At 32.5% G+C, this 17,502-nt stretch overlaps 1 protein-coding gene across 1 annotated transcript in view; it reads right to left on the bottom strand.

Moving 5' to 3' along the window:
- LOC115888470 (cyclin-dependent kinase 12-like) overlaps nt 1–16,756 on the bottom strand; it is a gene marked incomplete at its 3' end in the record, with an annotated part of 39,741 nt that extends 22,985 nt beyond the window's left edge. Inside the window, exons 1-4 of the mRNA XM_030908215.1 lie at nt 16,576–16,756; nt 13,100–13,212; nt 12,799–13,023; nt 11,232–11,441 (exon numbers count right to left, since the gene is read on the bottom strand). Coding sequence (XP_030764075.1) covers nt 11,232–11,441; nt 12,799–13,023; nt 13,100–13,212; nt 16,576–16,601 — 574 coding nt within the window. The remainder of the gene's footprint in view (nt 1–11,231; nt 11,442–12,798; nt 13,024–13,099; nt 13,213–16,575) is intronic.
- Between the last annotated feature and the right edge of the window lie 746 nt (nt 16,757–17,502).

The following is a 17,502-nucleotide window of genomic DNA, read 5'->3' as shown; positions in this document are numbered from 1 at the left end:
CATTACGTATTCTTTTAGAATGGAAATAGTCAATACATGACATTATTGACAAAAAATAAACACATTGAGTAAATAGGGGTCTTGTCCACTTTAGGTACATCAAAATTTTAAAATTTTCTATACAGAATTGAGAAGAGGAACACTTACAATGACATTTTCTAACGAAAAAGTGCGGATCGTCCATAAACAACCCCAGAATTTTGCGGGATTGGGGAGTGAAAAGGAGTTGGGTGGGGTATTTCCAACACTGAATTTTTATTTATTTCTGGCCTCCTAAAGTAATAATTTCTTGCCATATTTTCATTATATTATAGTTTATCTAAAAGCCACACTCTTGATTGAGGATATACAGAAATGTCCAAAATTTTACTGAAAAACACTTTTCTTAACAGAATAGCAAAGAAAATTGAGACCAGATGGAAGATGGAAGTTTGATATTTCATATATCCCTCTTTCTCTTCTCTATGAAATGAGAGAGACAAATATATTCTAGACCTAATCTAACAATTTGAAAATTTGCAACGTTGCCACATCTTGTATTTTTTCGGGTAATTACGGATTTTAAATAAATGACCTATTACGAAAGCTGACAATAGCTAAATATGTAACCACAAAATTGCACGAAGGAGTTTTAATAGCATTGGTTTACTAGAAGCTAGGGAGCCGCACTCCACTTTTGCTCCTTTGCTTCCGCGCATGCGCATGACTTATACAAAATCGATCAGGTTTTTTAAAAGTGCACCCACAAATACAAAAAACTCACACCAAAGACTAACCAACGCAATCATAATACGCCTACGGCGTATTTTGATCGCCGTTACCAACGACTCTAAATAAATAAAAAAAATAAAAACAGTTTTTAAAAATAAAAACAGTTTTTTTTTTTAAAAAGTTTTATGTCTACCGAGGTTCGATCCACCGTCCGCAAAAAAGTTAAAACCAATGCAATCAAAAAACTCAGTTACGGCGGACGTTTTTACCATTGTGATCCTCTTCTCAAGCTTTAACACAGATCAAAGTATAATATCTTATTCTTATCAGCTTAATATTGCTACCGGCTACCGCTATTTTCAAAAATTAATAGGAAAGTATAAATAAAAACAATATCCGATTTAGCATTGGCAACGTTGCTTTAAAAGTTAAACGAAAATAATACAACCAGTAAAACACATTCTGTCTCATCTGTCATAATTATCGCACACATTGAAAACTTATCGTAAATTAACTCTTAAAAAATAATAATTTTAAGTATCAATAGTGAAGTGATCTCAAACATTTAGCCGACGATCCGTACTTGAAACGTTAAAATATTAATTGTAGAACATATTAAATATCAACAAGAATATAACTCAAGATTGGCGATATACCTAAAATGGACCAGACCCGTAAATAGTTATTTGACTGAAATGATAAATTGAAGCTTTTTTTAAATTTTTAAAATTGTAAATTTTTTTTTTATATTTTTAATTATTTATGATTAAACAGTTTCTGCTGAACTTTTGGAACAAAAAACATTTCAAATTTTTTATTTTAGTCTAATAAATCTTCATTTAGCTTCCAATAACATTGTTTAATTTATGTCAATGATGACTGGAATCGATAATTTAGATTCCAAATATCTTGGGAACTGTTACTCATAGCGATTTTACCAAGACACATTTATTAATAATAAAAAAAAACGTCGTACATGTATACTTTTTACTCAATAGTTTTATACAGGTACGGACGAAAAGTTATTACTCTTAAAACCAGTTAAGAAATATGCAGGTGGCGCTCCCTACAAGTAGGAGTCACATTGACATCAAAAACAAATTTCTCTATGTCAAAACTCCCAGACACCAACAATTTTCATCCAAATTTTTTTTTTTTTTTAGAAATTATTTAGAAAAATCGAAATAGAAATGAAACTCTGAAGTACCAAGCATTTTAGAACATACAATTATACGAACTTTTTACTTATTTTTATTTTTGCAGAATATGCTGCTGAAGTTTCCGGAATACAAAGTTCGACCAACTTGTATGCTATCTAAACTATTATAAAATATTTGCAAATAAACCTTTTTTTTCAACTTTGAGCTTTAGCTCCACAATCAGGGCCTTAGTACCTACGGGTGGGGACTCGCTAAACTAGCAAAAACCTCTTCCGTGTTGAATGTAATAAATGTAGTATGGTTTGACAGCATAGATAGATTTTTTATTTTTGAATATACACAAAATTATTAAAAATTATTATTTAATTGATAAAAATTAATACCGTGCTGGCAACTGTTACTCTTGGTCGGTATTTACATGTGTGGAAGTAAATCGCATAGGGATCTTATTAAGTCGGAGTGAGAGACGGTGTGCTGTTGCGTTGTTTGGTACGCCTTCCCTTATCAAGTAAAGTAAAATCATGATCGCAAACCGCTTATTTTTAAAAAAGACTTTTTTTTTTTTTAATGATTTTTTTTAACTAGATAAAATAATTATACATGTTTCTGAGCATTTGGAATTATAAGGATATCGTTAAGGTACCCATTTTTATAAGAGGAAAACGTCAGTAATCGCGATAATTAAAAACCCAACTTTTAATACATAACACGCCAGAAGTCAAGAACCACTTTAGATATTGAAACTCTTTTTTTTGACGATCGCATTTTTTACAATATGTCTATAGGCAAAAAATTGATAAGATTGTTTTTTTCATTCAAAAAATTGTGTAACAACTCCATCCATTCGCTTTTAGAGCATAGCAATTTTCAACAGTCGTGTAATTATCGTCGTAAAGATTTTCACTTATTGTCTATGAAGAAAATACAGCAGAAATATTGAGAAAGTTTTTGAAAAAAAAAACCGCAATCAATTATTTCTAATAGATTTCGAGATATCGATTTTGAATTCAGAGTTCAAATAGCGCAACCACTGTCGAACACCAACTCAATTCCTCTTATTTTTACCTAAAAATGCAAGAGTTTCTAACTTGCACTTAAACATTTTCAAGCTCTGGGAAAAATTACATAAACGACTCGTTAATAAATAAACAAATAACGTATCACGAGATGTAATTAAATCGTGAAGCTGAACGCTTGACGTACACCTTCCCTAGAACTTTAAGTACTGACAGAGATACTAGCTTTTTACTGGGTTTACAGCCGATTCGGAACCGTCCTAGAACTGTGATGCGTATGCGCAGAAGGAAATATGAAGACATTGTTTCATTTGCGCATGCGCTGCAGAGTTCTAGGACGGTTCAGAATCGGTAATAACAAGAACCCGAACAAAGCTACTGATTGTGTCGACCGGTCAACTGCGACAAACCTGCTATATCCCCTTCCACGTCTCTAGCAATATGCACACTTTCTCTGTTTATTTTATTAATGTTTGGCAACCATGTTTACTGTTCTCTTTGTTCAGTGCATCATCAACGCATTGTACTCTTCTACATACAGAAATCTCGACCCAAGACTAACAATTGACAGCCCATAGTATATACAAATTACTAATCATCCAAGAAAACTATTCATTTGCCAAACATATATACAAATTAATATAATATAAATGTTAGGTATCATAAGTTATCAAGTTACTTCAAGGGATATCGCTGTTTCAGTGTAGAAGTCGCGACAACCAATGCCACTTTTACATAAAAATGATCCCGCCCAGTAGAAAACTTTCAATACTAAAAAATACAGCTCTAAATAAACTTCATTTCTATTGCAGGAGCTTTGCGGACAGTGCAATTTCTCAGTCTGCCTTCTGTAGCTAATAAATCGCAGAAACGGTTTTCTGCCTATTCCTCGGAGACACACCGGCCGGTAGTCGAGTTGTGGCATTCCCGTTTTCCAGGATGGGTAAGTAACTGCTACTCGAGCTGGAGTAGAATTATTTATTGCTGAACTTATTAACTGTAAATTTAACAGATAGCTGACAAACAAACTTGCATAAATTTGTTGCTGCAAGTCGTTGTTTATTTGGTTGGATATTTATGGCTGGAAATAGAAGTTATTCGTTTGGAAGTTTTGGTAAAAGGAAGTAGAGAGAAGTTTTAAACTTAAAAATTTGTATGAGTTTAAGTCGAATATATTAAATATATCTAATAAATCAGTTTAAAAAGTCCTAGATCTTTGAAAAATACTAAAATATTAGTTGTATTTAGCTCTCTAATAGTTCATTTTTTACTTTTATAACATTTCTATCATAATAATATAATTTTCTACGATTTACACAATTTAGTAAACAAAAAAAAATAAAGAGAACGAATAAATTATATAGGGCGAGTCATAAGTAAGTGCAAATATTTTGAGGGCTGGTAGATTTTGATAAAAGAAACATATTTTCTTTTTACTATTTTTTAAATAAGTCCAAAATAACCGAGTTATTTTACTTTGACAATTTCCAAAAAAAAATGTTTAAATCTTGAGAACCACTCACTAATTTTAATCTACTACCTATGTTGCCATATTATCAAGAAATGACGTATTTTAAATAAGAATTTTAAAAAATTTCCATTTTTTTTCAAGAATTCCAAATTTTCCAAAAAAATTGCAAAATGCCTCATAATCGTGTTTCTGGGGTTTAAATATACTGTTACGGATTCCGTGGGTCCACTATTTAAACTCACGATAAAATACTTAACGAATTTATTTGTCTCACTCTGTACACACAACTTATACTATTTACAACACAATTTATGCAACTACTATTACTCTAACGGTATTTCGCGGTATTATCAAACTTCAGACTTCAGACTATCTTCAGACTGGTCCAACTGTCAAAGCGCGGGCCTTATACCCCCTGGCGATTGTTTCTGGAATTTTCTAAAGAATTCTGTAATTTTTTTTATACTTTCTGGCGAATTCGCCAGGTTATGCAACCGTAATACACCTTGACATTAACATTTTCTTTTACTTTCTGGCGAATTCGCCAGTTATGCAACCAGTAATACACCTTGATCTTAACATTGCCCCTTTCTCAAATTTGATCGTCCCGATCAAGGTTTCCTGTCTGGTATCTCTTCAATCGATCCAGATGAACTACTTTCATCTTACTTCTAGGGCTGCGTTGAATCCGGTACACAACATCATTTATCCTCTTGATGACTGTATAAGGACCTTCCTATGCTGGAGTTAACTTTGGGGACCTTCCTTTCTTGCGCTGTGGGTTATACAACCATACCCTATCGTCCTGTTGAAATCCCGTGGAATTAGCTCTGAGGTCGTAACGAGCTTTCATCCGATCACTGGCTAGCGCAATCTTACTTCTAACGGTCTGATGAATTTCCAATAACCTTTCCTTCAGTTCATCCGCGTAGTCCTCTACGTTCGTGGTGCTGTCGTCTGGTGATCCGAACACCAAGTCACAAGGCAACCATAATTCTCGACCAAATAAAATCTTCGATGGTGAAAGTCCGGTGGTGTTGTGAACCGCACTTCTATATGCCTTTAGGAATAGTGGTATATGCTGATCCCAATCTCTTTGGTGTTCATCCACCATCTTCGAGAGATGTTCTTCAATGGTCTTATTGAACCTCTCGACCATCCCATCAGACTGCGGATGTAAAGCCGTTGTCCTAGTCTTGTGAATACCAAGCAGATCACACATCTTCTGAAACAGTCTTGACTCGAAGTTCCTTCCTTGGTCAGTGTGAAGCTCTAAGGGAATTCCAAATCTACTGAAGACAGACCTTAACAATACTAATATTTCCAAAAAAAAATTCCTCGAGTTAAAAATACACAAAATTTTTTTATCGATTTTTATTCCCAGTCGTCTTTGACGCCGTTTTTTCTTCAATCGTATGGTACAAAGAATAAAAATACAATCAATACGTAATACATATTATGTTATTTTTAATCTGTTAACTGTTGTTACTTATCAATTGATCTAGTACGAAATGTGTAGACAGAAAGACTGCATGAATCTAAGAAATATGAATAAACATATTATTTTAGTAAAACAAATATTTTAAAAATTTCTGAATAGAGAAATATTTATATTGTAAAATTATCAAACAAAAGTTAAAAAAAATTGATGCCATTAAAATGTATGATTTTTTACAACAACGAAATTTTATTTTTTAAGTAATAATTTCAAATAATGCACAACTTACATTAGCATAACTCAATGCATAACTTGTTGATGTATGATAACCATTATATAATAATTTTTAAGGAACAAATCTTCCATTTAAAAATCAGATACAAGACGTCCAGTTGGTACATCCCCTCCCCCAAAGCACTGGCATGAGATAGCTGTACATTAACATCACAAGAAGGCATTTGATAGAATTGACTTGGTCTTGTCCTGTTACAAGAGGAGGAGAAAGAAATCTTCCATTTTTGATGAAAGGTATGTATTTATTTCTTTCAAAAATTTTCTTTCAAGCCATTTATAAATTTGAAATACTAATTTTATATAATCAGTCAGTCATTGTTAAATATTTTGGTTAGTAGCAATATTATAGTCTATTGAAATATCTGAAACGACTCTTTACAAAATACATTATCTAAATAAAAAATAACACCAACCCTATTAAGATATAGAACTTTCATGTAATTCCGGTATTAATATGGAAATTGTCCTTTGTGGAGTCCTTTGAATATAATATAAGATTTTAATTGTTAATAAAGGCCTTATAAAAAAGATTGTTACACTCTTTGTCGGGGTAATTTTGGTAATGTTTTGTCCGAATACGTAAAATACCTAATATTAATATCATAATAAAGTTACTTTTTTACAAAGATTAACTCTATTTTCTCTTATAATATATTAATTAATCTTTAAAATAAAAATGTACAGAAGGTAAAAAGAAATTGACAAAACAATTAATAAATAATTAAACAAAAAAAAAGTTAAAAAAACTGATGCCATTAAAATGTTGTAGGTATATTGTATAATTTTTTACAATAATGAAATCTCATTTTCAAGTAATAATTTCAAATATTTCACAACTTATATTAACATAACTCTATGCATAACTCGTTGATTTATGATAAGCATTATATAATAATTTTTAAGGAACAAATCCTCCATTTAAAAATCAGATACAAGACATCCAGTTGGTAGCCCCTTCCCCAAATCACGGGTATGATAGCTGGACAATAACGTCACAAGAAGGCAGTTGATAGAGTTGACTTGGCGTCGTCCTATTACAAGAAGAGGAAGAAGAAGACAAAGACGCCAACGAAGAAGAAGGGGAAGAAGAAGAACAATTAGTAGAAAAAATCTTCCATTTTTGATGAAAGGTATGTATTTATTTCTTTAAAAAAAATTCCATTTGAAAATTAAAAATACTAATTTTATATAATAAGTCAGCATATTATTGGTAATTTTTTCGGTTAATAGAAATAATATAGCCTATTAATCTGAAACGAGTCACTACAAAATACATTATCTAAAAAAAAACAGCAACCCTATTAGGTTATCGGAACTTTGATGTATTTCCGGTATTAATGTGGAAATTGTGAGTCCTTTGAATATATAAGGCTTCTAAATGATAATAAAGACCTAATAATAAAAACTTGTTACTCTCTGTCATGGTATTTTTGATAATCTTCTTCAAGAAGAAGTGAAACCTTTTAACGAAATTTTATGGCTGTATTTTATATCTTTTGTTTTATTTTTATCATAATATATTATTATTTAAGAAGAAATTCAAAACAATTAATAAATAATTGTTAAATTATGGACGATCGCAAACTTCTGTTAAAGATCCTTTAATCTGTAAAATTCTATTTTTAGAAGTCTTTAATATTTCCTTCATAAATTCCTCGAAGCCTGACAAAACAGAAAGTGTAATTAACTTGTCTGACTTAAAAACAACCTTAATTTCTAATTAGTTTTATTATGTAAAGCCAGGTAATCTGTTCTTATAGACACCGTCTGGAATTTTTGAACGCCCACACCATTTACAGCAATTTATTGCTTGGGGTTTACAATCGGTGGTAGATTATAGGTTTAAAATGCCTAAAAGTATATAGTTATAAAATAAGTTGTTCAATAAATGACTTAAATTGGATTAATAACAGCAGTGGCAGTGCATGGATTAATATTTTGAGAAATCGAAAAAGAAATTATAAAGGTAGGTATATGGAGCATAAGAGCGATGAAACACTATAGCCCAGTAAATAAGGACACGAAAAGACCTTATACAGGGTGAGTCATAAATAAGTGCAAATATTTTCAGGGCTGGTAGATCTCGATAAAAGAAACATATTTTCTCCTCCACTTATTTTACTTAATTTAAAAAAAAAATGCTAAAGTTTTGAGAACCACTGGATCTTTTCTGGATTTTCTTTCTTGTAAATTTAATTTACTACCTATGTTGCCATATTATCAACAAATTATGTTTTTTAACTAAAAACTAAACACATTTGCAGAAAATTTTTCAAAAAATTTCGCGAAAAAAAATTTTAATCGTGTTTCTTGGGTCGAAATATACTACCCCTAAAAATATTTGTACTTATTTAAGACTCTCCCTGTTTATACAGGGTGGTCTGAACTGTATTCCGGAAACTTCGGCAGCATATTCTGCAGATAAAATTAAGTAAAAAAGTTCGGAGATTAGTTTCGGAGATATGTACATGGTGTAGAAATTTAATTTTTATTTCGATTTTTTTCAAAAAATTTCTGAAGTAACGTCAATATTTGGATGAAAATTGGTGTCTGGTTTTTTTTTAATATGAAAAATTAGATTTTGATGTCAATATGACTCAAACTGGGTGCCACCCAAGGCGCCACCTACATATGTTTTAACTGTTTTGAAGAGTAATAACTTTTCGTCCGTACCTGTATAAAACTACTAAGTGAAAAAATATACATTTTCGTGACTTTTTACGTAAAAAATGTCTCTTGGTAAAAATCGCTACCAGCAACCGTTCTCAAGAGATTTAAAATGGAAATAATAGTCAATACATGTCATTATTGACAAAAAATAAACACGTTGAGTAGATAGTTATTTGACTGAAATAATAAATCTCGGACATTTTTATTTTTGTTTTAAATTAATCATAAATTTTTCTGCGATAAAAATGATGACAAAAGAGTTTCTGTTGAACTTTTGGCACAAAATCATTTCAAATTTATGATTTCAGTCTAATAACTATTTAGTTACATGTTTAATTTATGTCAATGATGTTTTGATAATTTCCATTCTCAAATCATTATTTAATTATAAACAGTAGAATTGAAGAAAATAAATTAACATTAACGGCAAGCGAAAAATAATTAAAACGCCTTAAATTATTCTGCACCAATTCGATAATCGATCGATTTTAAATAAATAATATTTCTCGATTCTTTAGTCCGAAAACCGGCGAGGTGAGCGGGGAATAAACGAATTCACGAGAGGAACTCGATCATCCAGATTAAAGTGGTAAATTACTCGGGAAGAGGAAATTTTTTTTCAGTCGGCAATTCTTCTCGCGTATCCTGCGGGACGAAACGGGAACGCGAGACGGCAGGATATGAACTCTATTCGGGCCGCATCGATTTTTCATGGCAGGACTCCATTCATGAACCGGGTTACCGGCAGTAATTAGAAGTAGAGCAAAATTGTTTACTACGTCGAACGTGATTAGAAAAAATGTGAGTTTGATGGACGTAAATATAATTAACGTCTAAACGTGTATTAAAAACATAAACAAAAAGTGAAACTATCAATTTTCATATTGCAAAGCATGTATGGTCCAAAAAGGTAGGGAGCCTGAATTGTCCAAAAGGAACCTAATTGGTAAAAGAGTAGTTTTAAAGAAGCCGTCTTTATGTCAAGCAATGATAACATCTTTACAATCCAAGCATGAAAATATTCATAATTTTACAAACAATTATAAAAACGTACCAATGCTGGCGTCCTAAGTGGACAACATCATGTTTGACTACACTTAACTTTCTCGCAGGTGAATGCTCACCCTTGTAAATAACTTAGAAGTTTTAGGATTTAGTATTCTATTCTATATATTATATTAGTAGTTTTAGAATTGATTATTGATAAAGAAAAGTGGTGTGCAATTGCCAAATTCAGAATAATGTTAGTCCATGAAGGTGTCGCTTTCGAATAAATAATAAATATAGTGACGAGAGGGGACACTTATATTCATTATTTTGGAACAAAAAAGTGCTTTCTGCATATCTATAATTTTTTCTACTCTTCTTACCATTATATGTTGTTGGTGTCCGATTTATTGTGTTTGCATTTTTCTATTTTTGATATAGGCTCTACTGCTTATGGTCTTTATTACTGCTATTTTATCTGTTTTTCTGCCTCCTAGTTTTGCACATTCCCATAACCAAGCGACTTATAAACCAATACCTGCTAAGAGGAATTCAGATTCTGTGGTGAAAATGGAGAAACACTAGAACCTCATCACTAATTGCGCCGAGACGACAACCATTCGTGCGATAAACTTTGGTACGACTGATATCGGAGATGAAGAACTAACCTCTGTAAATCTGTTTCAGATACTGGCTTTTGTCAAAGTCCTGAGACCGTATGACGAGTTATATTCAAAAAATTGGCGCCGGGAGGTACGTATAGCCGCCCATACTAAAATATGTGAATAAAAAATTGGTAGGCAGTACTTTTAATTTCAATTATCTCAAAAACTGTGACTTTGACTGATTTTGATGTTATTACAAATTTTGTTGAAAATATTCCTAATCTTAATTGAAAGCCGGGTTTTGCTAGCTACTGTAATTTTGGAGTTACGATTTTTCAAAATTTCATAGCCTCAAGGGACTATAGATCTGAGTTTCTGAGTATATGTTAATTTCAACAAAAGGGTCAACAAAGGTTTTTCAAAAGGGTTTGACTGATAGACGAACGGACAAAATGATACTATAAGGGTTCTAGTTCAGTCATTCAAATTTCATTCGAAACGCTAAAAGTAGTTCAGTCATTGGGGATTTTTGCTTGGAAAAAAGTCCGGAAGTTTTGCAACTTTGCAGGTTTATAGGTTTTGGGGTCCCTAACTAAAATCCATAAAATGCACATCTCCAGACTTGCCGCCGGCGCCGCCATCTTGCCAAGATGGCGCTCAAAATCGTTATTTTATTTTTTATCAGTGTCGAGGTTAGTTGCGTTGGTTAAGTTGGTTATTTGGAGGGGTGGATAGCGTTGGTTAGTCCTTATAAAATTCCTATATTTCATAAAGCCGTCAAGTGCGTCACATCAACGACGTCATACCTATTAACGGCATTTTAGTAAGCTACCGTTTAACGGCAGTTTAAGTACAGCCTTAAACTTTCATACTTCTTACTTACTTTTCGAAAATCCACCGCATCTTGTTTATCAGTGACGATTTCTCGTAGGTTAACTATGTTTTTGTGATTTAGCTGCCTCAGGATTTTAATCTCCCGAACTGCTGTGATAGGAAAGCCTTCTTTCTCATTTTCCAGTCTTACTTTCTTTAGAGCCACTAGTTCGTTGGCGCGTACATCCTTAGCTTTATACACTTGGCCGTATGTACCTAAGACAAAAAGATAACAAATAGAATATAAGAAATTATATCACTATACTATAAAAAAGTTTTATGATTAAGATGACAAATCCTAATAAAATGTCGCCAAAACTCTGGCTACAATTTATGTTTTTCTAATTTAATAATATAATAATGTGGTAGATTTGCGTCCTAACCTTAAATCTTTAACATGCTAACGCCATTTCATAATAATATAATATACCCGCGACTTCGTTCGCGTCGAATTAATCATTTGTAATGGTGATGATAAAGTAAAGCAAGAATTTCCATTAACATACAAACTAGATAAAATGTTCTCACATTTATGTCAGCATGAGAAAAAAACAATATGGCGATATTATTATATTTTGGCAGTTACTAAATATGAAAGATAAAAATCATTTTCACCCCCATTTCACCTCCTTAGAAAAATCCATTTGCCAAAAATAATCTTTTTAAGTCAAGCAGTTTAAGCAGAATCGTGGATAATCAATTACCCAACTTTTTGGAACACCCTGTATGATTTTTTTAAAAAATTTCAAAATATGTAAAAAAACAAAATAAACTATGCATGTCCAAGCATTTTCCCGAAAGACTAACCTTTTTTAAATAACAAACATTGTAATATTTGAGGGTCGTTTTTACCCTCTTGGAATTTGAGATTCGAGAAACCCCTCCTTATCGAACCTCTGGCACAGTCAATCTGTTTGCCAAAAATCAGCTTTAAACGTCAAGCAGTTTAAGCAGAATCGTGATTACTCAATGGTCATATTTTATGAAACACACTGTATAAATTTTTAAAAAATCTTTAAATATGTAAAACAACAAAATAAAATATACGTGTTTAAGAGTTTTTCCGACAAACTCAGCGGTTTTTAAATAAAAAAAATATTCTTATATTTGAGGGGTGGTTTCACCCCCTTAGAATTCGAGTTTCAGAAAATCCCTTCTTATCGAACCTCTAAAACCTAAAGTCAATCCATTTTCCAAAAAATCAGCTTTTTACGTCAAGCGCTTTAAGCAGGATCGTGATTAATCAATGAGCAGATTTTTCGAAACACCCTGTATACATTTTTAAAAAATCTTAAAATATGTAAAAAAACCAAATAAAATATACCTGTTTAGGCATTTTTTCAGAAACTTGACCGTTTTTTAAATAAAAAATATTGTAATATTTGAGGGGTGGTTTCACCCCCTTGGAACTGGAATTTCGAAAAATCCCTTCTTATCGAACCTCTACACCCTAGAATCAACCTATATGCTAAAATTGAGCTTCTTAGGTTGAGTGGTTTGAGCAGGATCGTGATTAATCAGTGAGTCACTTAAGGATTTTATATATTAGTATAGATATAGATATTGAACTAACCTTCTCCAATTTGTGCGATGACCTCGAACATATCGACACACCTTTCGCCCCAATCTTTGCCACTCATTTGGAAATTCCTCGAATTACGACGTTTCAATATTCTCGGCCGTTTTACTAGTTTTGGTTTCGCTAGAGGTTTGGGCTTGTCTATAACTTTAGTGTTGTTCCTAGGAGGCGTTGTAGGTATGTCGTCATCACCACTAAGTTCTTCTGTTCCCGGTATAACTAAAAACAAATATTTAATATTTAAATAGTGTCAATTCATCAATTTTTGTAGACATGTTTATTTTCAATCGCTTACCTGGTGGCATTGGCAAATCCTTTATACTTTTTCTGGTATTCAGTGGTGGCGTTTTTGGTTTAGGAGGTGGCGGCGTTGGGGATCTACTAGGTGGCGATTCTATGGCTTCCAACCTAAATATTTTTTCATAAATACATTTTCGATATTATCGATCAATACTGTCAAAAATACCAATTGACTGAATAGTGTAACAAAGGTTCTTTATAAATGAATGTAATATCAAGTTAAAATCATTATCATTGAGATCACCAATTTTTTAAAGTTCGTCCACCCATATACACCATTATGTATATTAACTTTGTTTTAAAATTCAGTGAACACAAAGATAAAAAAAATATCATACGATCGAAAAGAAAAACAGCGTCAAAGACGGCTCTGGAATGACAATCGATGATAATTTTGGCGAGGTCAATCACTAGATGTTATTTACTTGACTTTTACTCCTCTTTATTTTCTAATTGCGTTTACTGCCAGTTGGTCTTAAGAATCGTGTAATTTATTTTTATATCGAGTAAAAACGATTTTTAAATGGTGTAGTTTAAAATTTGAGAAAAGATATTTTTTTTGAAATAGATATGTGTGTGTCTGGAAATGTTTTGATATGTTTTATGTCAATTTTTAGTAAATGACATCTAGAGATTGACCACGTCAACATTATCATCGATTGTCTTTCCCCAGCCGTCTTTGACGATATACGGTATATGTAAGTAGCGGGCATATAATGTAGACGTTGTCTACCCCCGACAAATTATAAAATGTTTTTATAACAGGCTATATCCAACTTAACTCATAAGTAGAGAGAATGGCATGCATCTGAATTACAGGTGCCATGAGAACATGCTAAACAGCAGCAATGGAGGTCATCCTAGACCTACAACCAGTAAACAGTAAACCGGAAAATTGGAAACAGTTCTGGCGCGGACCTACCCAGGCAGAAAGCATGGCCTTCTAGACTGTCCTAGACAAAAATCTGAATATTTCTATATGATTTCTGTTTCTGTTAATTTCTGTTACGGAACATTTTTATGCACGTCGGCGTCCTCTTCTTTTGTCTGTGTGTCAGCCATGTGTCAACTCCCGAGGCCTCTGGCAAGGTCGGGCGCCGTTTTAATTTTTGCCGTTTTAGATTTGGTTGGAAGTTTGTTTATGATATTTCTGCTAAAATTTATAAGCACAAAGATGTTTTTTGATATAAAGTGCCTTGTTAACACTTTAATAAAGTATATATGATATTAATTACATGAAGAAAATGATGAAATCGACGTTTCTGCGTGTAGTAGGTATGGGCCATATTATATGTAAAAATAGGTAATATATTAACTGTTTTTATATTTTTTTAACTTTAGATCCAAGGATTTTTCCGTATCTCTACTTTAAAGACTGATCGGTGATTTTGAGCAATTGAAAGCAAGTTACACAAGGTAAATTATGATTATTGAACTATTATTAGCCTACAGCCTACATTAATTATCTACAAGAGGAGCAGAAATGCGTAATTACATATCACATAGGTACCTATTATGTATTTTCGTAGCAATAATGCTACGTATGTAGATTATTTTTAAAATACAAATGAGGTATTAGATGTATATGTATCATATTTTTTATTCATTTTATTTTCATTCAAGTCCTGTTTGATTTAATTCACAAAAGTCTTATGTACCTATATTTATGTTTTTTTTTACATATTTTTTTTTGATTCCAGGTTTTGCGTGGGTTCCTGTTGTCTTTTTCCTGCTTCCAGTTAGTTTTACGCCCGTGAAGCTGTGAAAACATTTATTTATCTTCAAGTTTCTGTAAGTCGGTGCACTGTTACTTTATTAATTCACTTTAACACAGCATCTCTAATGTTATTTAAATATTTTGATATTGATACAGTTGTTTATGTGGTTATAGCTCTTTAATTGTGTTGATACATTGTTCTAAATTCCAAATAAATATTTTTGAGTAATTTTGTTGTATTATTTACTACTAGAAAGAGTAAAAAGTATAATAACCCTCATTTAAACCTCGTGAACAGCACGCCATTAAAAACCGGAAACGAAAATAAATTTTATAAAATTGAAATTGTCATGTCTATGTCATGTCAAATGTCCCAGCCGCCATATCTGAAAACTAGTTACCCAGGCAGCCACGCTGTTTCCATAATTTAACATTGACTTGACACTTCTTCTTGTATTTATTATTTTATGCCTACAACCACTGCACATTGTCGTCGGTAGTTACGCCAGTGCGACAGCGATTAGAATGGTCATTGACGGAAACAATACTGGGAGAATTTTCAGATCAGGGGCTTGGAACACATGACATATCAAGAATTTACAACTATGAGAAACACCTCACTGTAGTATCCAGCAATAAAAAAGATTGGGAGAGAGAAACATTTGTTCAGCATGTGAAAGACCATGCTATAATTTGGTATACTGATACTTCCAAAACCAAAGCATGGATAGGAGTATTTAGGCCGAAAACTAAATATTTTGGACCAATGGGCACCTACCCCTGCAACCTTCAGGCACAAATCTACGCTATCGAAACATGCGTACAATTTATCTTAGATAGGAACCATCGAAAACAGGAAATAGCCATCTTATCCGCTAATCAAACAGCACTAAAAACCATTAATTCGAAATTGGTCAAATAATGCCTAGAGAAGTATAATAATAATACCTGATTAAATTAGGCAAAGAAAATAAAGTCCTCCTACTCTGGGTGCCCACTCATCAAGGGATAGAAGGCAATGAAAAAAAAAACGATTTGCCAGAGAAGGAGACAAACACTCCACTAACTGGACCAGAACCGTTTTGCGTCCCAAGCCAACTTAAAGCGGAACTAAAGAACCTGGAAGACTTCATCCGAAACTGGGAATATCGAACCGAACCTGGAACCTGGAACGGTTTAAAACACTCGAAAAAGTTCCTCAGAACTTACGACCGAGAAAAATCAAAGAGTTTCCTTTATTTACGGGGTTTCTAACAGGACTGACAATTGAAGCTGAGAAACAACGGCGAATGCAGATTCTGTGGGAAAAATGGGGAAACACCAGAACACCTTATCACCGAGTGCACCTAGACAACAACTGTTATGCCATAAACTTTAGTATGGCTGATGTTGAAGATAGAGAGCTGGCCTCTGTGGAGCCGTCTCAGATACTGACTTTTGTCAAAGCCCTGAGACTGTATGATGATATAACTCAAGAAAGGGGAACAAGACACAATAGATCTGTAAGGTCGCGGTGTGATTAACCCCTCTCCTAAACATTCTACATAATACTACCCTATCTTTGTTCTAGAAGGTTACGTTAATTCAAGGACTAATGTTTTCTTTTGTTTTATCAATAGGCAACAACTATTACAAAATCCTCAATAGTTGACACGCTAATCTGTAAATATTTTTTTTTTTTTGACTACTAAGAGCATCAATAGTGAAAGCTAATTAAATTGAGTGTTCTAATGTTAATACTGAAATAAACTTACTCTGTTTGGTCCATTCCAGGTGGCATAGGCAGATTGGTAACACTCTTTGGCTTAGGTTTAATAACATCGTTTGCTTTTATTGGAGTATTGTTAATAATGGCTGGTTTTGGCTCAGAATTTATAACTGATGCAGGCGGTGGCACAGTTATTGCTTCTTGATTTGACTGAAAATATATTATTAGGTATTAATATAAATGTATTATCAGCTGGATGAGATTTTAAATGAATAATAATTAATTCAACTGCGTCAATAATATGCATTTACGGTAATCGCAAAACATTTTCCGATGCACGTCATAAGTCATGTCGAAATTGACACTAAAGCCTATAAACCTGACTAAATGAAATTTTTGGCAAAAATGTTTAAATTTGTTGTATAATTTAAAATACCAAGCAGCTCTTCGTTTTACTTTATAGAACAAATTATTGTAAGAGATATTTGATTTAGATTAAAGCTGCAAAAATTAGTTTAAACCGAATTTTATTATCGCTATGTTGGTCGCATTGCTTCGTGTTCAGCAAGGTTGTCGTTAATTGATTACACGATATTATACAAAATAATGACTGACATGATAAGTCATTATTTTGTATAATATCGTGTTGTTGAATCTTTGAGTAATTCTCGTTTTTTACTTTTAAGTACAAACAGTCCTTTTAAGAACTAAATTTTCGAGTTTTTGTATTGTATTTCTTAAAACTGTGTGTTGAAAATATGCCGAAGCCTTTAAACAGTCGAAGCAAAGAGCTTGTACCCCAGTAGCACAAGATATCGGCCCAATATTTAGGATATGTTGGGTAAAAGTTGCAAGCTGGCCCAATATTGCCGATTTTTAGCCAATATTGGTAGTTGATTGTCAATAAAACTTTTTCCTTTATTATAATTCTATATTTTCACAATAACGTACCAATATTTATATAATGCATAAT

The sequence above is a fragment of the Sitophilus oryzae genome, unplaced genomic scaffold (genome assembly GCF_002938485.1).
Source record: "Sitophilus oryzae breed Bouriz unplaced genomic scaffold, Soryzae_2.0 scaffold_73_pilon_pilon, whole genome shotgun sequence".
Taxonomy (NCBI): domain Eukaryota; kingdom Metazoa; phylum Arthropoda; class Insecta; order Coleoptera; family Curculionidae; genus Sitophilus; species Sitophilus oryzae.
This window is presented reverse-complemented; position numbering and strand designations above follow the sequence as displayed.